The 21,959-nt window shown below is 36.7% G+C and overlaps 1 protein-coding gene across 5 annotated transcripts; it reads left to right on the top strand.

Annotated features, from left to right (window-relative positions):
* The first annotated feature begins 2,274 nt into the window (after positions 1-2,274).
* On the top strand, positions 2,275-21,387 carry LOC105223036 (uncharacterized). 5 transcript variants are annotated; one of them, XM_011200633.4, is made up of 6 exons: positions 2,275-2,405; positions 15,504-15,912; positions 16,691-16,807; positions 20,240-20,496; positions 20,685-20,844; positions 20,975-21,387. In XM_011200633.4, exons 2-6 carry the CDS (start codon positions 15,722-15,724, stop codon positions 21,135-21,137), a joined length of 888 nt encoding a protein of 295 aa, XP_011198935.2. In that variant the 5' UTR covers positions 2,275-2,405; positions 15,504-15,721; the 3' UTR covers positions 21,138-21,387. The 5 variants fall into 5 exon arrangements, with proteins under 5 accessions (XP_011198935.2, XP_011198936.2, XP_049312103.1 ...); XM_011200634.4 differs by having other exon boundaries at positions 2,285-2,396; XM_049456146.1 differs by lacking the exon at positions 2,275-2,405 and adding an exon at positions 2,482-2,624.
* The last annotated feature ends 572 nt before the right edge of the window (positions 21,388-21,959 follow it).

The following is a 21,959-nucleotide window of genomic DNA, read 5'->3' on the forward strand; positions in this document are numbered from 1 at the left end:
GGAAGGCAAGAATAACGAGCTGAACATACCATGACTTCATCAATGAAATAAATCGATATTTTCCCTTGGATGAATATGTTTATCAACTGGAAGCTAACAGAAAATTGCTTAACATTAATATTTTGGAAGAACAGAATAACCAGAGGTGAGCTATTTTTTTGTCAATATGTTCAGTTCAGTGTTTTCTTTTTATCTCCGCTTATGTTTTATTAACAACTTTGTTCAGAATAAATGTTTCACCGTTAATAATGTATGATGCATGGTATATGTATAATAGTTCCTAGTGGGCTGAATATTTCTATAGTCGGTATGCCATAATCTTACTGAAACGAGCTTAAATTCTAGTGAATAGCTACCACATCTTATTATGGATTAATCGAATCATAAAGTAATAACTATTGAAGAATTTAACATTCATTGTAAATTGTGTGAATCACAGAGCTATGTATGTGGGAAACATATGTTCATTAATAGTCTTGTCGGCTTTTCTCATACTTAATATGCGTTAACGACTTTGTAGAATAGTTGAAATGCAAATGCAAAGCTTTCAAGATCTTAACAAGTTATAATCAATTATTAATTTAGTACATTGAACTGTTATAAACTGTCGTAAACTGACTTACCGCCATTAGCTCATTATCAATAAGACGTTTTGTTTTGCAAAACATTTTCCTTAAATCTTAATGACTCATGGCATTTGAACTTTAAATAAACCAATCATATAGAAACGATTCATATTTTTGCTTTCCAAGAAATATTTATTTAACATTGCACAGGGTACCTCAAAAATACGGTTTTTGGGGATTCAAGTTTTTGAAGAAGTTGATTACTCTATAGCACAGATAAATTTCTTCTTCATTATCTACTCTTACCATCCGGCAGCTTATTTAACGTAAGGCTGCAGGTAACGTTTTTATACACGTAACGTCAATCTATAGTCGGGATGACTATGATACATATTTAATTCGGGGTTCTCACGACAACAAATCGTGGTTCTCGGAATGATAAAAAATGCATCGACTCTATAACAAAACCAATATTTGCCAAAGATGAGTAAACTCGAGGTAATGTTAGCCAACAGTGACGATTATCCTAATAGTTTCTAAGAGCTACTCCGGCCAGTTGCTGTTTTTACAAAAGCTGTGTTTGTTGTACTATAAAAGATGTTGTTCGGAGCCAAGCGCAGCCAAGGCAACCATGCGGGAACACCCCTGATCTATACAAAACGGCTGTCCACGATATACATATTTTCACCTGAAATGAAAAATAACGTAACAACATTTACGGAAATTTATGTTGGCACTAATGAAGCACGAAATAAAATGGAACATGAGTGAAAAAAATGTTAATATTGGTTAAAACTGGTTTATATCTGAGTGCAGAACCTGAAAATGTTGAACATATGTAATAGTATGTATGTTATTTGAGGTAGTGAAGCATAATCAATAAGGCACTCAATTTCGAATTTTTTGATGATACGTTATTTTGCATTTCAGGTGACGATATGTACATACATACCAGTTTCAAGAAACACCTCCACGGATTATCGATGTCGATGTTCGGCTTGATCACGTTCTTTGAATTTATTGGCACGTAAATTTCTCATAACTTTTGGTAAGTATGCTCCGAACATCAGTTACTCAACTTGACAGCGGTCCTGTAAAGGGTTTTAAATAATTATACAATATTATTAGATACTGAGATGGAAGGAGGTTGGCTGTAGGTTTAAAGTTTAAATTTTTTACATACATTCTGTTCATTAGGGAGCATTGTGAGTCCATGAATTGTGTGCAATAGACCAAAATAATAAATATTGTTTTTGTAAAAGCATCGTATCTATAAATATATTATACATGGTACACACATCGAACGTCATAGAAACAGTCAACAGATACCATTATCATGAACACAAAACCATCCCACATCAATTTTATGCTTCATTGGTTTCAAATTCAATGACAACACCATTTCAAAAGTCGCAACAATGTGCATAATTACATTTATGTGTGTATGTTTGTATGTATGTGTGTCTGCATGCTAATCAGTTATTGTTGGTGCAAAATACAAATATAAAATCGGTAGAGACTTGGTCAACCACAAAAGCATGCGAACGTTGGCCAACATCGAATGTGCATTCAGAAACACACACACACATGTGTGCCTATGCGACGAGAGAGCGTTTTCAGCCGTCAGTGAGAGTGATGAAGTGCCTATAGCGCGCGAATGGGCGCCAACAACTTCGGCCAAGCGCTTTGAGCCGGGTTCAAATCAGTTGTTAACACTGCATGGCTGCGTGCAGTAGCGCGACTTTTAGCAAACGTTTCGACCAACGGCAAACGGTTAAACAATACGAGACGCGTTAGTGAAATTTATTCTACTTCAGCGAGTTAGCGAAGGTTAAAACGGTTGGTGTACATTTAAGAAATATAGTGTGATCTATAACGATTGTTGCGTGGTGTAAACTCGAGAAAAGATAAAAATCAGCACATTAAGCTCATTGGCATTGCTCTTATCAACTTTGTGTTGTTGTGGTGTTTTTTTCGTTTAACCTATGATAGTGTTTGCGCATGCGCGTGCTATTTAATCAGTGCGTTTTGTTGTTTATTTTTGTCGACGTCGAAGAGGTGCGTCTGTGGCATGTAATATTGACATCTAATTGACTGTGCGTGATCTCATTGAATTGTCATGATGGCTGTTTAGTGCCTGCGGCTGGCTGAAATTGCGTTGAACATGCACTGCAGTTGCTAAACGATATTATTTATCTATAGATTCATTTTTTGTTGTTGTAAAAGATTTTGTAGTGCCTATAAGTAGTTTGGTGTGAATATGTTTTTGGTGCGATTTCTTAATGCAGCAGCCAGTTGTTGACTTACAGCATAAACCGGCGTCTTTCACAATGGATCTACCCGCTTGTACATTCAGCTGCACATATTTGTATGTGATTACGGGCATTAATGTGGAACCATCTAGATTAAAATTTTTGATATTTCGTTTAATGGAGAAAACTAAGCTAGTTGAGTTAGAAGTACAGTGACCAAGAGCAAGATGTCTTCCAAGGCTTCGGAAGGGTTGGAATGCCGGCTTTGGCTAGGTAGCTGTTCACAAGAAAGGTGGTGCGAGCCGAGACGTTGTCATTGTGCAACTTCGAATCGGCTGCGATCTCTTGTCGGACCCGCTTGACCCTTCGTTTGAGTCTCTTGAGGACTTCCACGTAAAACTTGGCGTAGACGGTTTGTCCAGGACGGTGGCACATCTCATACAGCGATTTAAATGAAATTGTATCAGTGAAATTCAGCCAGACTCGACAAAAGAATACGTACATATGTGCATGGGAAGTCGGGGAGGCGATTTTCCTTATGTTTTTGTGCATATATAATCCCATTCTACGTACTTTATTATTATTGAACAAAAAATTGCAATTCAAAGACTATTCCAATCTTGCGTTAATTTTGAGGCACCTTTTATATGATGATGACAAAATCAGTATCATCGTTTTTCCACTTGTAACGTAATCAAAGTGAAATTTTCGTATGCATTTTGCAAAGTGTCACTATTTCTATACCCACATGTCTATGCGACGCTTTGTTTTGATGTAAGCGCACGATTGCTCTCGCTGCATTGACCGATTTTCGAGCTGAGTTTGCGAAACTGCAGACAGTGGAGCACCATCAGCCGCATTAACAGCGCCAACAATAAACAGTATCAGTTGTTTCTTTAAATTTGCAAAAGTTGCATGACAACTCGAGCTTAAAGCGATCCAAAACATTATACAAATATCTACTGCAACCAACACACATACACATTCGTATAAGTATATTTGTGTGTATTTCATTTGCTCGTTTTGCTGTGGTTGCATGCTGCGGCTGCGCCTTACCTTCGACTTCTTTCAACAAGGCAGCTCTTTGATTAGCGCGAAAAAAATTTAGAGCAAATTAAATCGACAATTAGCGACTGTGAAAGTTGGCAATGAAATCTAACAAAGAAAATCAACCGCTTGCAACGTTCACTCCCGCTGTGCAATAATTTAATTAATTTTATCTTTTTAATATGAAAATAAGTTGGGTACGAGTACTTCACATCGTTAGTAACCTGTAGACTTACGTACTTTAGGTCAAAAGTTCAACAATTGTTCATTTTCATGGTTTTTTACGCTTCAAAGCTGATAAAGCTGTCCTTCATTATAGCCCCAACGGTCGTTCGACTCAAGCCAAAGTTGGACTTCGTTGGCTTTTTTACAAAATCGGTTGCTGTTTGGTTTCGCTTTAAAACGCGTAACGCATATTAATTCCAATACGAGCAAAAATAAAGTGGAAATAAGAAAAAATAACATGAAAATACATTTAATTAAAAAATATGCTTTTTATGCTGTTGTTAATATGCCGCTGGCCACTTGACTTCAGTCATAGGCAAGATTTTCAATTACACCTGTCTGTCTCTCAGCAGATCGGATAGCTTGTCTTGTGTTGTAGCTAATGCAGCGATCCCGGTGAACTGACGAATAGCAAGACCTTTGTTTAAAAATATGATTCATACATGAATACATTTGCTTTTGTTAGGGCTAGTTAGATGCCTGGGGTCTGTGTCTAATTGAAGTTAAAAGGGTCGAACGAAAAAAAAATCTATTAATTATTTTTTACACGCATTGTAGATGCCACATCATTTAGCAATTTGACATGCTTGTTGCTTTATACGAGTACATAAAATGAAACATTTCATTTACATTATGAAAACGATACACTTAAATATGTGCTCGTATATTCTCAATGTTAGTGACACACCCAAAAGTGCAGCCAAAGCTTTATTTATATGAATAGGAAATGAAAATAAATATACCATATACAGAGGAAAGTAATATAACTGATTTTCTTCCACAGCGACTGTATTTCGGAGTTCTTAGCTATCGAACGAGCAGCTGGTCAGTTGTCTCCGAGGACCTGGAAAGTCAGGATAAACATTTTCCCGCGACGTGCTTCTGTGGGTAGTGCAAGCCGAAAATCCAGCGTTCGTTGGAGCAGAGATACGCGTTTAAGTTCTGTGTGAAACTCGATAAATCTGCGACAGTGACGTTTGAAATGATCAAGCAGACTTACACAGATGTTGCTTTAGCAAGAAGTGGTGTGTTTCGGTGGCACCAAGCCTTTTTGGAGGGCCGGGAAGAGGTCGCTGATGAACAAATCCAAAGTGAAAACTATGATCATTGTCTTTTTTGACATCAAAGGCATCGTCCACCATGAATTTGTTTCTGAACAAACCGTCAATGCCAAGTTTTACGTGGAAGTCCTCAAGAGACTCAAACGAAGGATCAATCGGGGCCGACAACACGTCGTAGCCGATAGCAAATTGCACCACGGCAACGTCCGGGCTCACACCATCTTTCTTGTGAACAGCCACTCAATCAAGGGCGGCATCCCAACGCTTACGTAGCCGCCCTACAGCCCAGATGTGGCCCTCCCCGGACTTTTTTATGTTTCCTTGCCTGAAAAGGCCGATGAAAGGCAAGCATTTGGTGACGACAGAGGGGATCCAAGCAGCATTATCTTGGCTTTCAAGGCTATTCTGGCGAATGCCTCCCGTGGCGCCATCAATACTCCGAAATCGCGCTGGCAGCGCTGCATCGACGCAGAAGGAGCCTATTTTGAAAGTTTTTAAAGAATTGTAACGATTGGTTCAATAAATTATTTTAAATCGTTTCCGGAAAAACTCTGTATCTTTCTATATACATACATTCCATTCCATTTTCTACTCATACAACTACAGATATTTGAACATCTCTTATTGCATTGTGGTAAAAATGATTACGTTAGTAAACCTCTGTTCGATTCGAGATTTCATCCTTTAGCTTATGCCAAAGACTAATCTATTTATCTAATTGTTGACAATTTTACGAACCGTTTATCTAACAATAAGATGAAATTTTCGGCAAGCATCTGTCGGTGTAGTATTTTATCAACTATTTAATAAATAAATTTGTATATGCTTTCTTAAGAACAATGGAAAAACTGGACATTTTCCGGGACAGAATACACTAAAAATCTGTTATTCTTGCTTTTAATTAGAAACTATGATTAATCTGTCACTCTGTGGCTTTAGTATAACACAGATACATATATGGATATATGGCTAACTCACATACAACTTCTGCTTCGCTTTGCTTCAGACATTTGCTTTGACAGATAAGTTCGATGCATACTTTTGGATGAGTTTGTTCATCGAAGCGAAACAACGCAATGTGAAGCAAAATGTTAGACAACTTTCTATGTTCTCATATTTTTACGCTTTGCAATGTAAAAATGTCATTTTTATAAAAGAAAAGTACGAAAAACAACTCGTGCATTCTGACACACGCTTTTCGTTCTTCCGTTTATTGTCAAAGTATGAACTGTCAAGCAAAGCGAGGAAAGTTGTATGTGATTCGACTACTTACTGCTGTTACCAGAGTACTGTATCATCCCACTACTTATTCACATAATCATAAACCCTCAAAAAGTACGCGCATACGCAAATGTTATGTAAACACTCATTAGTAAGCGCAGTAAAACTTTCATAACAATTACTTTCATAAAGTTTTCAAAGAGTATTTAGTTGAATGCAACCGACAGACTGTGAAATCTAGCGTCCGCCTCTTAACACTACACAAATGACCCCGACTGCTGTGGCGGCTCCTCAACAGCTTAACTCATACACACACAACAGTTTTTGGGGCTTTTCTCGTTGAACGCGCTTGGAGCAATTAACACACAAGTTTCATTCAGATTGTGATGCTGCAATTATAGCTTAAATGTGACACTTTTGCTGTTGTCGCACAGCGCAAGCGCTAATGCGAGTACATTTAGGCAAACCAAAAAAAAAATCAGACATTTGATTTTGTTAACGGGTGTGTGCAAAGCGTGTCTATTTGCGACTTACCAATTTGCAATTCGCACAACTTGCGAAACCGCGGCATTGCGCGAGTGCCAACTGATTGCGACGGTCGCTGGTATCAACGCTAAACGCGCATTATCGCGGTGACAGCGCTAGGCATGGTCAGTGCGCATGGGCCAAGTTACACTTTCACTTTGGACATTTTGGGCTCGGCGTTGACGCGTTGTGCGTAGATGGCTGTTGATTAGTGTGGGGCCAACGTGAAAAGCGTTTGAATAAATGAAATAAACGCCAAAAAAAGCCTCACCGCCGTACCGTACGTAATAAATGCACAACGAACACGAAAATTGAAATACTACTTAAACGCATAAAAGGCTTAAAATTGAAAAATCTGTGTAGAAGAAAGACGTGTGCATAAACGAAGCTAAACAAACAAAATAAACAAATAAACATGCATAAGTACAGGCAGACGAACATATGTCTGTATATATTTACATATGTATTAGGAGTAATGGAGCAGCTCCACAGTGACTGGGCGAAAAACGTAGACTCACTGAAAGTTTTCACATTTGTGTATTTTTTTCTTGATTTATGGCGGCGGTTTGTGATAAGCGCCAACGAGTTCGTGTGCCACTGCGGCCTGTTTTTGGGCGAACTGTGATCTTTTAACTATTAATCCAACTTGTTTTTCCGTCAATTAAAGTACGAAATGTTAAGTGTTGGTGGAGAAAACTAATATTTTTTTTTTAATTATTTGCCAGTTTGGATTACACTTCAGCTCTTAGAAATTAATACAATAACTCGGTACACATTTTAATTAAAATTCACTTGTCAAATAACCGGCCTTGCAAGCTTTAAGCTTTATATTAGAAGCTTTTCCATGATATACTTAAATATTTATATGCTAAACAAGCTTTGAGCAAAGCTTCCGAGGGGTTACCGCTACCAGAAAAAAACTGTTTCTTATAAAATTAGCAATAATTTTGGAAGCGATTGAACTCACGACCAGTAAAAAGTTAATTGGAAACGTGCAGGACAATAGTATTATATGGCATAGGTATAAACCACTTGGGCTCTCAATATAAGCCTATTAGATCATTGACTTTGATGTCGTTCGATAAATTAAGGAAGGCTTAAGGGCTTATATCCGCTTGAAAGTTAGGAAAATGCCGTTCTTTTTGTGACATTATTTTTAAAGAGCCATTTTATTTAAGGGGTTACTTGGGTTTCCTGGGGTAAAAACAGCCTGTTTTCAACAATTTTTTTCTCATATGAAAAACTAAATATTCTACTACACCTTTTTATTTTTACAAACTACTCTGAAATTTTTGGAAAAAAATATTTTCAACTCGGGCATTGTGACGCCATTTCAGATAACCCCTGCACAGTGGTTCCATTTGTATGGAGAATAGCGACAAAAATAGTTAGAATAGAGATACTGACCTGCAATATACATAGCATATTTCTGTTCATGCTAGTACGATATTCTGAAAAAATTGCAATTGTATAACGCCCACTTTTCATATTCTACATACATATATAATTCTAACGTTAAAATACTTGAGCATGTGATAAATTGTGTTCCAATTCCCGGATTTATTATTAATAAATAGAAAGGAAAACAGATGTGTCATTTAGTTTTATAAAATAAAACAATTTATTTTTTACAGTTCAAATAAAATTTTTATTAATTTGGAAGAAAAATAAGGACGTTGTAAACCTCAATAAAAAATTCCTTTACGTAATTAGTCTTCCAACAATTCTATTGGAGATTTTAATAATGCGCTTTTCTTTTTGCATGGCAAGTTTCGTTGACCTGTAATAAATGGATCTGAGCTCAACAATAACATATTAAGTAAATCCGTATTTGTTGCAATTCGAGAAATTTTCCTCGTATGTTGAAGCCTATACCTCTTAATATCCTTGTTTTTGGCTTCCGCAGCTTCCTCTGATAGTTCTCCAATAGATATTATTTCACTTTCGTTGACTTCGGAACCATGCACTAGGAAATTGTGAACTGAAGGTGGAAGATAGAACCAAGGGTACTTCTCTACAAGCCCTTTAGCAGTTTCAAGTGCGAATTGCTTAAATTTGTCCGCGTTTATTTTAATCTCAGAGAGAGATAGTGAGACAACAACAACTAATTCTACATTTGTTTATTGACATTACTTGCAAAAACCAATGCTATAACACGCACATTTGATGTACAAAATACACTTTGAAACTAAAAAGTTAGGTTAGTTTAATGAACTTTATTTAGAAACCTGCAAATCCCTGCACATGAACTTAATACTATTTTAAACTATATACAGTACTTGTCCAATAAATTACGAACGAGAGCAAAAAAACAAAAATATATATATATATATATGGCGACAAAATATTGAATATTATTCAATACAAAAATATAATAATTTAAGTTTAATGTATATAGCTTATAAAAAATAATTTTTTTCTAAAATTAGCCAAATATTTATGTTTTTATTAATGATTAAAGTTAGAACTATTTTTTACTTCGTTCGTAATTTATTGGACAAGTACTGTACTTTTATCAACATTTACACACTAATCCGGTCACTGTATTCGGTTGACAAAGTTACTAAATCTCCAAATACTTTTAACAAAGAACAAAAAAACTGAATCAAAAAGACACTTCATTAAAATTTGTTATTCTAAAAACAACAGTACAATTTAAAAACTTGTTATTACTGGAAAATAATACTATTACCATTTACTTTAATTTCCATTTTCAGTATTTTTATTTAGACACTATTTTAAATTAAAATTTTGCAGTTGAATTTACACGTTGCTTTCGCTTTTATTTTTGTCAACTATTTATTTCTGTGCAAGGCCGTACATATGTTGCTTTCACTCAAGAAGTTCCGTTAGAAATAATCAAAACAAACTCAAAATACATAAATTTGATGGCATATGCAACTATTTATTTAGCTACAAGCCCAATATATAAACATAGACTTTTTTATTTTTGTCGTATGGGAGGAACCACCGTGCCCTGGAAAAAAGGTTCGCCCGCGTTGCGTTGGCAAGATAATTTGGACGAAGGAAAAAAACTGAAATGGATTTTTAGCAGACATTTTAACAAAGAAACGAAAATTACGCAACATTTTTTTTTCAAATAATTGTAAGAGAAAAAAATCCTTCTTCTTCTTTAAGAATTGTATCTCAAAGACCTGTTATAAAGATCGGTTGATTAGTTCTCCAGAAATCTTGCAATACGAGAAAACCAGTTTGGAGAAAAACGCCTTTAAAGACGGCGCACTTAGTCTAGCTAGCCTAGAGCGCACAAGTTCTCAAAGCAGTATCCCTGAGTATTAACTATTGACACGGATCAACTTGAAAATTTAGGACAATATTCTAGAGGTGTTGTGGAATTTAATAAAATAAAATAAAAAAATCAATTTTTTGAAACCCACAAACCCATGTAACATCTTAACTCTAGTTGGAGGGAAGTCCTTTAAGCTGTCTCTAAACAGTTAATAAAACTAATGATTATATTCTCGGACGTATAATTATATTAGTTTTATTAGTTTATAATTAATATAAAATAAATATTATTATACATATACAGGTCTTTTCGAATCAAAAAGGTATACAAATGTAGTTTAGAAATTGATTGCCCATAATTACAAAGTTCGTACCATCAAATCAGTTATCAGGACACATATGAATAGCTTCCGGCAACATTCGCTATTATATTTTTGAAATACAATCCAGTCGGGTCAGAAGATATAAATACGAGTAATATATAAATTTATATATTGTTACGAATTTACTCTTGCTAGCTTACTTTGTTAGGTTCGTATCTCTGGATTGACAAATAAAATCAACACTGTTTAATTTAATTCAACAACTCTTTATTTCACAACTCGTCTACACTATAGCAGTTTACTCTTAGCACTGATTGATTACGTTGGCGCTGCCACGGCTTATATAGCCACGCACTTCTCGCTGATGCCGACGTGTCCTTCTAGAATATCGCGTCTGGAAATTACCAGAACATACGGCTATACGGCGCCAGACGCAAGCAGACAGTCGCGGCGCCAGACTCAGCAATTGTTTACTTAGACAAGCAGACAGTGCGGCGCCAGATGTCTATTGTTTCGACGAGCAGACAGCCGTGGCGCCAGATGTCTACAACAAGACAAATGCTATTCCATATACCTACAGCTATTGTTCATAATCAGGGATGCATATAGTAATACAAATATAACTTAATACTACTTTTGTAACACTGCCCTCCACTAAAGCCTAATCGTCCCGATTAGGCACAAATCCTCTTGAACCAAATGGGGCGAGCCTCTCCAAATGTACTACTTTCATTTTACATCGTGCTTTCCCATTTCTTTGTATGCGGTATACTACGTCATTAAGTCGTTTCATCACCATATAGGGTCCTTCCCAGGCTGTCTGCAGTTTCGGGGACAAGCCTTTCTTTCGAAGTGGATTGTACAACAGGACCAGATCACCTTCTTCAAAACCTTTTGAATTTGCCGCTTGATCGAACCGGTCCTTCATCTTATTGCTCATCAGATGCGTATGCTGTCTTACCATTAGATGCAATTCATTCATTTCTTCCTTTAAGGCAGAACAATAATCTCCATCATTTCTTACAGCTGTAGGATTCGTTCCAAACTTAAGATCAGCAGGGAGTCGCAGATCAGATCCGAAAATAATCTTTGCTGGCGTGTAACCAGTTGTCTCGTGCTTCGCTGAACGATACGCCAGCAGGAACATCTGGATGCACTTGTCCCAATTCCGTTGATCTTTATCGACGATTTTCCGCAGATGTTCTTCGAGCGTTCGATTGAATCTCTCTACCATCCCATCTGATTGTGGGTGTAACGCTGTTGTCCGTGTCTTGTGGATGCCCAATAATGTACAGACTTCTTGGAAAATGGAAGATTCGAAATTCCTGCCTTGATCTGAGTGTAATTCGACGGGCACTCCGAACCTTGTTATCCAATTTTCTACAAACGCTTCGGCTACTGTCTTCGCTTCCTGGTTTGGTAAGGCATATACTTCTGGCCATTTACTGAAATAGTCCATGACAACCAGTAGATATTTGTTTCCGGCCGTACTGGTTGGGAACGGACCTGCAATATCCATTGCGACTCGTTCAAATGGTGATCCCACGTTGTACTGTTGTAGCCTGCCGCAACTTTTGGCTTTAGGACCTTTAGCTGCCATGCACTCTACGCAATTACTTATCCATTCTGCTATGGAATTTCGACAACCGATCCAGTAGAACCGTTGTTTAATCTTCTCTATAGTTTTTGTTATTCCAAGGTGCCCTCCACTAGGTCCATTATGATATTCTTTCAATACTTTTGGGATCATGGACTTCGGTACTATGATCAGCAGACGAGAATGTTTGCCATCTTCGCTTTCCCAGGTACGATGAAGGTATCCATTAACGAGGTTTATGCTGTTCCATTGGGCCCAATATGCTTTTGCCGTTGGACTCTCGCTACTTATTTGTTCCTTTGGTGGTCGTACCCCATTTTCTTTGGCTATTATCAGCTTTGCAAGATCAGGGTCCTCCAGCTGATTGATTCTGATGCGGTGAGGAGTCCAATCATCTTCAGGTTCTATATTCAGTGATCGCACGTCGATTATACCTTCTTTTCCTTCTGATTTGGAGCAATGTTTAAATTCCAGTGGACAAGGGCGATGTGATAATGCATCCGGATTTTTGTGGTGAATCCTCTTTCGGTGTTCTGTTGGTTGTTTCCATTTTGATGGGTTTACTTTTATCTTGCAATTTCGGGCAAAGTGACCCGCTTTTCTACAGTTGAAACATCTGCTTGTTGTATTTACTCGCTGTGCAGCAATTGTCTTCAGAGTCTTCAATATTTCTTCCATCAGAGCCGGTTGTTCCATTTAAATCCTTTGTACTTTGTGTGCTGGTTTACTTAGTAGGGAAGCTGTTTCCTGTGTGAGGGCGTGCGAAACCGTTTCAGCAAACGTTCTTTTTGGCATTGCATATGTGGCGCGTTTGGTGTCCACATCACGAATTCCATTTATGAAACATTGAATTTTTACCCTCTCAATGTAATCCACAGGTGCATCTGCATTTGCCAAATGAGCCAGTCGTTCTATTTCAGTTGCGAACTCTTGCAATGACTCGTTCATTTTCTGACCCCTATTTTGCAGTTCGATCTGGTATATTTGTTTCCGGTGCTCACTACCATATCGTCTTTCTATCGCACTCATCAATGCCTCATAGTTGTCCCGTTCACAGTCTGGAATAGTCTGAAGGATTTCTGCCGCAGGCCCTTTCAATGATACAAACAAGGACGCCACTTTGTCCGCTGCATTCCAGTTATTGGCCATTGCTGTCTTTTCAAACTGAAGTTTGAAAATTTGAAATGGAATACTTCCATCGAATGTGGGTGCCTTCAATCTTGGATTATTTGTTGATGGTGCAGGGCCATGCAGTTGCAGTTCTCGCATACGATTACTCAGTTGAAGAAATTCTGATCTTAAATTTTCTTCGTCATTTTTTATTGTGCTTAATTCGTCTTCAAATTTTGAAAATTTCTCTTGCACTTGTGTATTATTTTCTGTAATCTGTTGTACCAAACGCTTTTCTAACTGCGTATTATTTTCAGTCATTTGTTGTGTAAGGCAAGACTTTAACTGCGATGTATTTTCAGCTATTAGCTGTGCCAGACGATTTTCTGTTTGCACTGCATTTTCTGCCATTTGCTTAATAGCCACTAACAACGTGTTCATGTCTACACTTGATGATGTTCGTTGTTCTTCTACTTTCTCTTCTACCTTTGTAGAAGTTTCTGGCCCAACAAATTCGAACTCGTCCACATTAATTCCATCCGCTTCCATTGCTTCACGTAATCGTGCCTGCAGATCCGCCTTTTGCCCGCTTATCGGCAAATTACGCTCCTCCAGTTCCTTTTTTAATTGCTGAATTCTCAATTCTCCGAATTTAACCATCTTGAATTTGGATTATTTGACAATCCCACTTCTGACACCAATTGTTACGAATTTACTCTTGCTAGCTTACTTTGTTAGGTTCGTATCTCTGGATTGACAAATAAAATCAACACTGTTTAATTTAATTCAACAACTCTTTATTTCACAACTCGTCTACACTATAGCAGTTTACTCTTAGCACTGATTGATTACGTTGGCGCTGCCACGGCTTATATAGCCACGCACTTCTCGCTGATGCCGACGTGTCCTTCTAGAATATCGCGTCTGGAAATTACCAGAACATACGGCTATACGGCGCCAGACGCAAGCAGACAGTCGCGGCGCCAGATTCTGCAATTGTTTAACTAGACAAGCAGACAGTGCGGCGCCAGATGTCTATTGTTTCGACGAGCAGACAGCCGTGGCGCCAGATGTCTACAACAAGACAAATGCTATTCCATATACCTACAGCTATTGTTCATAATCAGGGATGCATATAGTAATACAAATATAACTTAATACTACTTTTGTAACAATATGTATATAGGTTGATGCATATTATTTCTTATAGAGCACACATTTTTATGCTACTTCGTTTAATCAATTTGGCGCTCACTTTTCGCATTTTACTTTTGCTTTCGATTATAAATTTTTTTTTATTATTGTTTTTGTTTTTATTATTTTTTACTGTAGCTTGCTCGATCTATCGATATTTCTCGCTTCCTCTTTGTTTTCAGATTTCTAAATAGCATTGACTTGAATGGTGCTCCGAGCTAAAATTGCATAATTAGTTGCCTTGAATATGAACATATGTACATACATGTACATATTTTCTTATTGTGTAGCAATAAATGTGTTTAAAAATACGTTAGAATGGCTAGTGTGTCTCATTAAAAAAAAATATGTGAAAATTATAATTTTTGTGTGCCTTTCATCTGTCGAATGTTAAGGAAATAAAAACAGCAACAATTCAATTGGACTTTTTTGGCTGAATTAGAAACATTTTAAGTTTTCAAATCAATATATCAAAGATAGTTATAACATATAGAGCTAGTTATATTATATATGCATAATCCACCAACGAATATCAGTTAATATATTCCTCGATTTATTGTACTATAAATTTGCAATGATCGAGGTGCAATTAAAGGGAGAGTACTGTAACAGTTGAGGCTCGACTTAGCCTCCACCGTGTAGTTAAATAATTATTTTGCTTTCGAGCAAAAGGGGAATAAGCAGGCGCGTAAAAATGGCCTAGTGAGAGTAGACATATATTATATTGTAAGTTATGTATGTGCGAGCGGGGAATCTAGAACATCTGTCACCTGCCAAATGCCACACTATAAAGTATTCATGGTCGCATATACACCCGAGCGATTATTATTTTATATTCACGCGAGCCTTCTTCCACAAATAAAACGATATAAATGCGCATGTGTGCATGTATGTGTGTACATGCGCTTAAAAATATAATATGAAATCCTTCATGCCTGTTCTTCAGCGAAAGGCTTCAGTGTCACAACTGGCACCAGTATTGCACAATATTTCCAAGTGAGGCTCTATTCAATGAAATAATGTTGTAATGGTTTTTCACTAACTAATTTACATTGAAACGTTAATTCGTTATAATTCACAAACGTTATCAAGCAGAGTGCACGCAACTAACTCGGCGATTGTTTTAATTTCAGAAATAATAATAAACAAACATACAAACGAACAAGCGAATGCCTAAGTGTGAATTTGAACTAAAACTGAGTAGAAATGTGTTAAACAATTTTAATGCAATGCTTATTCCATTGTAACGACTGTGAAACGCAACAACGTGTCCAAAGTACTGCTGTGCACCTTCATAAAGTGATTGTTACTTTTTTCTAAAACAAAAAAAAAATCATTTTAATTCAGAAAAATGTTGAAATTTGCCGTGAAAAACAATTTGCAATTGTTTTGTGTCCTGTTGTGTGCGATCTGTGGACTTATCGGGAATGTCGCCACGAAGCCGACAATCAACTTCAGCCTGCCACAGAGCTTTCCCTCATTCGCCTCATTCACGCAGCAGTACTTCGAGAGTCGTAATTTGCGTCAGATGAAAACGTACAGGTGAGTGCTTGCATTGAACAAATGAAAATTGCCCCGTGTAGTAATCAACAATTAACAATTTAGACAATTAGATAGAATGATAAAGATAACAAGTTAAATGTTCTCACCTAATAAAAGGTGTATAATCACCTATGCATATTACAAAGTGAAATTATAAGTGGGCGTTGCATTTTAAGTGCACCATTTGCTAATGTCACATGCTCTCTATCCCTGCTGTGGTCTTTGCTGCACTAACCGCCCATTAACATACAGGTTATACCATTGTGTCAAATTGCATGTCATTATTTGGCTACTGAAAGCTCAAATATCACTCGATGTGTTGTGGAGGCGATTAAATGGTTAAACTATAGAGCACATTTATACAGACACGCGATTGTTCAAAACAAGATGAGGTTGCTAGCGAGACAGCCGCACTCATGGAACTAATTTCATATTGGTCCCGAGAAGTGGTAAAAAATATTTTTCGAAAATTCCCAATAAATTATAAATTTTCCAAAGTAAATGTTTCTAAAAAATTTCGCATTAAACCTTTTTCAATTCATATGTGTAAAGTGATTAATCTTTAGAATAATTTATAAATAGTTTCAACTAAATCGCAGTTGAGTTTATTGCAATGCCAAGTAACTTACATATATTTATAAAGAGAATTTTCATTTTCTTCCAATAATAATAGGAATATTAATCCTACACAGATAAGAGAATATTTCTTATTTTAGTGTTTTTATTTATGAAATGTCTTTATCACGTATTTACTTATTTTTACATTATTTATTTTTAGTGGAAAGCGGCTTACAAATGACTCGTTAATAATGATCTACTATCATGACTCTACCATTGCCGTGACCGAGTTGGGACCAGAGAAGCTGTTGTTGAGTTGCGAACTGATTGAAATTTAGTGAGTTTTAATATATATAATAATTTTTTTACATAGTATATTGTTTTAAAATGCCGATAAAAAAATAGCCTTTGCATAAGTCAATTAATTTATAAGTAAAATAAGTAAAATTTATCATATATGATTTCATGATTACTCGGTGATTATCCAAACCTTAAGAAAATCTTTTCAAAGCAAACTCAGCAGACAATCTTTTTAACCTAATAGAATGAGCTTAGTGTGGATTACAGCGCGAATCCAATATGTTTTGCTCCTACTTACTTTCATTAAGAGGTTACATGGGTTTCCTCGGGTAAAAAACAACATTTTTTTCCCCATATAAAAAATTACATACTTTATTAGAATTGTTTATTGTTACAAACATACACTATTAAAAACTCCTTACAGGATCATTTAAAGTGAAAAAATACGTATTTTGGAACTTGAACCAAAGAAAAAATGCGGAAAATTGGATTTTTGGCAAACATTTTTACAAAAAAATTAAAATTCCAGTAAAATTTTCGCGAGATTTTTTTTAATAGTTGTAATTGAAAAAAAAAATAAACCTTCCACCAAGTCTTTAAGAAGTATCTCAAATACCTGTATAAAATAAGTTTAAGTATCTCAAATGCCTGTGTAAAATTTCATCAAGATCGGTTGAGTAGTTCGAGAAATCTTTCCAACCGACTTCAAAAACAGTTTCGCGTTTAAAGCCGTCGCACTTAGTCTTGCTATCCTCGAGCGCACAAGCTCTCAAGGCTGTATCTCGGAAACTATTACCCCGATCAAATTAAAAATTTGGGGCGATATTCTAGAGTTGTTATAAAATTTAATAAGACGATAAAAACATTAGATTTTTTGAAACCCGTAAACCCAGGTAACCCCTAACCAATATTATTATGGGCGAGGCTAATAGATCATACGAAATTACATACTACTCATTCCATAAAATGGTGCAACTCTTATTTCAGTAGACGGCATATTTTCTTTTATTATTATTTTATACTTACCAATGGTATATTTTTATACTCTGAACAAGGTATATTAAGCTTGCCACGATGTTTGCAAAAAGGAAAATTAAGAGACTTTATAAAGTATAAATATAAATGAGCAGTGTGATGAGCTGAGTTGATTAAGCCATGTGCGTTCATCTGTATATACGAGCTAGTCCGTCAGTTTATGAAAAATCGATCTGAAAATTTTCAACCCGTCCTTTTCTCACCAAGATGCTGATCATCGAAATGGCCGATATCGGACCACTATAGCAAATTGGAAATACAAACTGAACGGTCAGAAAAAGCACTTGTTTCTGGAAATTAGGCGTGGATTATGGCCTAGGGCAATGATGCAAACTCCGAAGATTTTTTTCAGATCGAGTTACTATACAAAGTAGTAGTAGTTATATACATACATACGTATATAGTATAGTTCTTGTTCGGAATCGTTTGCAATTGGGAAGGGTATTATAGCTTCGGTGCAACCCGTTTTTTCTTGCTATTATACTAGTTAGATACACATTTTATCGAATTATTTCTTTTTGTTCTCAACTTCACAAAGCTTTCATGCTTATTGTACTGTGCAATCGTTTTTTACGAGGGAATAAAATCGCGTGACGAAAATTAATTTATATTTACTAGTTTTTGATAAAAAGCAAATATGTAACTCGTTGGCATTAACTTTCTAGAATAAAACCACAAAAACTATGATTTATGTTGCTAAAAAATGTTTTCTGCCCAAATGTTTTTAAAAAAATGGATCAAAAATATAGAATTTCGATATGTTAGTAGAATGTCTCTATGCAAAGAAACGTCTCGACTTCGGACTGACGTATGAAACGACTTGGCGCATTTTACGTCCAAATCTTAAATTGAAAGCGTACAAAATACAGCTTGTGCAAGAAGCCGCTCGAACTTCCCAAGCGACATCGCTTCACTCTATGGACTCATGAAAAGTTCAAAGAAGATTCGACGTTTTCGAATCAAATTTGGTTCAGCGAGGAGACTCATTTCTGCCCATTTCAAGAGCTGCCATTTCATTCAGAAAAAATAACGGTTTGGTGTGGTTTATGGGCCGGTGGAATCATCGGCCGCGGCCAGCATTTGAAAGAGATAATCTTAAAAAAATAAATGCCCAAGAATGTTCTTTCTAATGATAATAAACATTCCCCATTAAATTTGAAGCTTCTATGCTCTTTCTTTAAAAATGTAGTGAACCTCGAAATGGATCGTCCTATACAACCAAATTTCTGTCTGAAATCTAACTAAACTGAAAAACATCAACCTTATGACAATTAACACGTGGATCAATAAGTGCCGGGACTAAATAAGAAAAACACATTTTTTTGGCAAAATTCGACTTTATTCATCAATATAGTCTCCTTCAAGAGCAACACACGCAGTCCAGCGTTTCTTTAACATTTCAATACCTTTCTTATGGAACGATTTATCTTTGGTCTCGAAATAAGCGTTCGTTTTGACGATGACTTCCTCGTTGGAGTAGAATCTCTTTCCTTGGAGCATTTTTTTTGAGGTCTGCAAACAGGTAGTAGTCGCTGGGGACTAGATCCGGTGAATATGGTGGGTGCGGAAGCAATTCGAAGCCGAATTCATGCAATTTCGCAATTGTAGCGAGCGACTTGTGTCATGGTGCATTGTGTTGGTGAAAGAGCACTTTCTTCTTTTTCATATGGAGCCGTTTCTAAACGATTTCGTCCTTCAAACGCATCAATTGGCCAATGTTACGTTCGCTATTGATGGTCTTAGCTTTTTCAAGGTAGTCGATGAGCAAAACTTCATGAGCATCCCAAAATTCTGAGGCCATAACCGTACCAGCCAATATTTGCGTTGGCCGCTTTGGACACTTCTCACCGACTGCAGTCCACTCGGCTGACGACCGCTTTGACTTCGGAGTGTAGTGAACGATCCAGGTTTCGTCCATTGTCACATACCGACGCAAAAAATCCGGTTTGTTCCGGCGAAACAGCTTCAAACAGCGCTCAGAATCAACGACACGTTGTCGTTTTTGATCCACCGTGATTTGAAAATATCAAGACAAGCGGCACTTAAATCACTGTAACTCGTGAGCCAAACATCAGAATGACATGAAATTTTGACAGTTATCTTGTGAAGGTTGGTACTTATGCAAAATCATACGGAACTTTTGTTGGCAGCGCCATCTATACGTCAGTCCCGGGGCTTATTGATCCACGTGTTATGTAACGATTTTCTGACGGGGCTTTTATTGGCCCAGAGATTTTGTTTTATAAACTGATACTGGGTTTGCTGAAAATTCTAGTTGGTACTACTACAAATGTTTAAAGCAAAGTGAGCCAATCACCCTGTAAGACAGTCGGGAGACTAGTTGACTTTTTTGTACCCCAATACATTTCAACAATAAATATATATGAAAATTGATGTAAATAATCTTGTACCGTTTGTCATTCTCCCCAACTAGCAATGACAGCGATGGAAAAACTTTACTCGAAGGACTTGCCAAATACAATCGGCCGCTGCGAATAACATTCGAGGAAATGCTGAAACTCATGAACCAATGTGAGCGTGTCGACAAGCTGACATATGCTTCGCGCAATCGCGGCAAGTCCATAGATGTCAGTGCGAGCAACAACAGTCCCGCGAATAATGGTGCTTCAAATTTGGCGGCAAATATATTTCCGAAAAGTCCATTTTCATTATTGAGTGGCATCATACCGGGTAAGTAATTAAAGCACACACACAACAATAACAGCAACTAATGGAGGTTAATGCATGCCATAACAAATACTGCCCAAGTGTGACGTACGCGTACGCGATCTCCATAATTGTAGATAGACTTTGAATATTTCAAGCGAGTGCCGATCGTAGTGAGTACAACGAGTAAAATAAAATTTATTATTCCACAGGCACAAAATGGTGTGGCACCGGCGACATTGCGGAAACCTACAGTGATTTGGGCACTGAAATGGATATGGATCGATGCTGTCGCCTTCACGATCTGTGCCCGGTGAAGATACGTGCCTATCAAAACAAATACGAGCTGATGAATGACTCCTTGTATACAAAGTGAGTTTATATACATAAATGAGATTCGTACTTATATGTAAATGTATCTACCTCTATAAGCATATACTATATATATATATGTTTTTCTATATATGTATATGCATATACTACATCACTATTGTTTCTACAGATCTCACTGCATTTGCGACGATATGCTGTACTCATGTCTCAAAAGTGCCAACACGTCGGCGGCGCAACTGATGGGCTCAATCTACTTCAATCTGGTGCAAGTGCCCTGCTTGGCAGGAAGCAATGACAAATATCGCTTTCGAGCGGCCAAAGAGGGTTTCTAAAGTAGAAGCTGAGCGTCAGTCTTTGGTATATTTTATTTATAATAAATAAAATTATAAAAAACGTGCAAAGCAGGAATAGCCAAACTTTTGTAAAATATATTTATATTATTTTTGTACAAAACTTAATTTGTTGTTATGTATGATTTGCGTTAGCACTTAAGGACTAGCATAAAGCGGAAATACAAGTTTTTATTTATTTTATACTTTTTCACAAAAAATAAAGAGATGGTTATTTATTTATAAACAAAAACATGCATGCATATATAAGTTTTTAATGAGTTCCTTCAGCGAAAAGTGAATAACTTAACTGTCAAAAATCGGAGCTTTGAGAGTCGATTTACATTAGTTTCGTAAAGTAGAAATTGATCAGCTAAAGAAGAGGTGTTGCGGTGCCAAAAAACGGGCGCCATTGGACGCCCCAACACCGCGTGAGTCGGCCGAGCTCTTACCGAACTGCTTACTTATATTCTATCGGCTATACGCACTCTCCAACTATATTAAGTTTGCGTCGGTGTTTGTAACACCCAGGAGGAAACGCCGAACATCCTATAAAATATACATACAAGCATATCTAAATGATACATTACATGCATAGACATATCCCTCTTTGTGGTTCAGACGTTCTTATGTTAAAAATATATGGTTACATATATTGAAAAATCAACGGTATTTTTTTTTGGAGTTTCTTCTGCAGAACTAAAATAATACCTGTGTCAATTTTCACGTCTTTCCGTGCTGTAGTTTGAACGTTCTGCGGGCACATAACGAAAAACAGTTTCATTTTAATATTTATAATATTTTATTATTATTTTGTTTTAATTA

This window comes from Bactrocera dorsalis, chromosome 4 (assembly GCF_023373825.1).
Source record: "Bactrocera dorsalis isolate Fly_Bdor chromosome 4, ASM2337382v1, whole genome shotgun sequence".
Taxonomy (NCBI): Eukaryota; Metazoa; Arthropoda; class Insecta; order Diptera; family Tephritidae; genus Bactrocera; species Bactrocera dorsalis.

Excerpts from the sequence above, each read along its gene's own strand:
- LOC105223036 (XM_011200633.4), top strand. The coding sequence starts at position 15,722 with ATGTTGAAATTTGCCGTGAAAAACAATTTGCAATTGTTTTGTGTCCTG. Across the intron at positions 16,808-20,239 it reads TGCGAACTGATTGAAATTTA|CAATGACAGCGATGGAAAAA; the intron begins GTGAGTTTTAAT and ends CTCCCCAACTAG. Across the intron at positions 20,497-20,684 it reads ATTGAGTGGCATCATACCGG|GCACAAAATGGTGTGGCACC; the intron begins GTAAGTAATTAA and ends ATTATTCCACAG.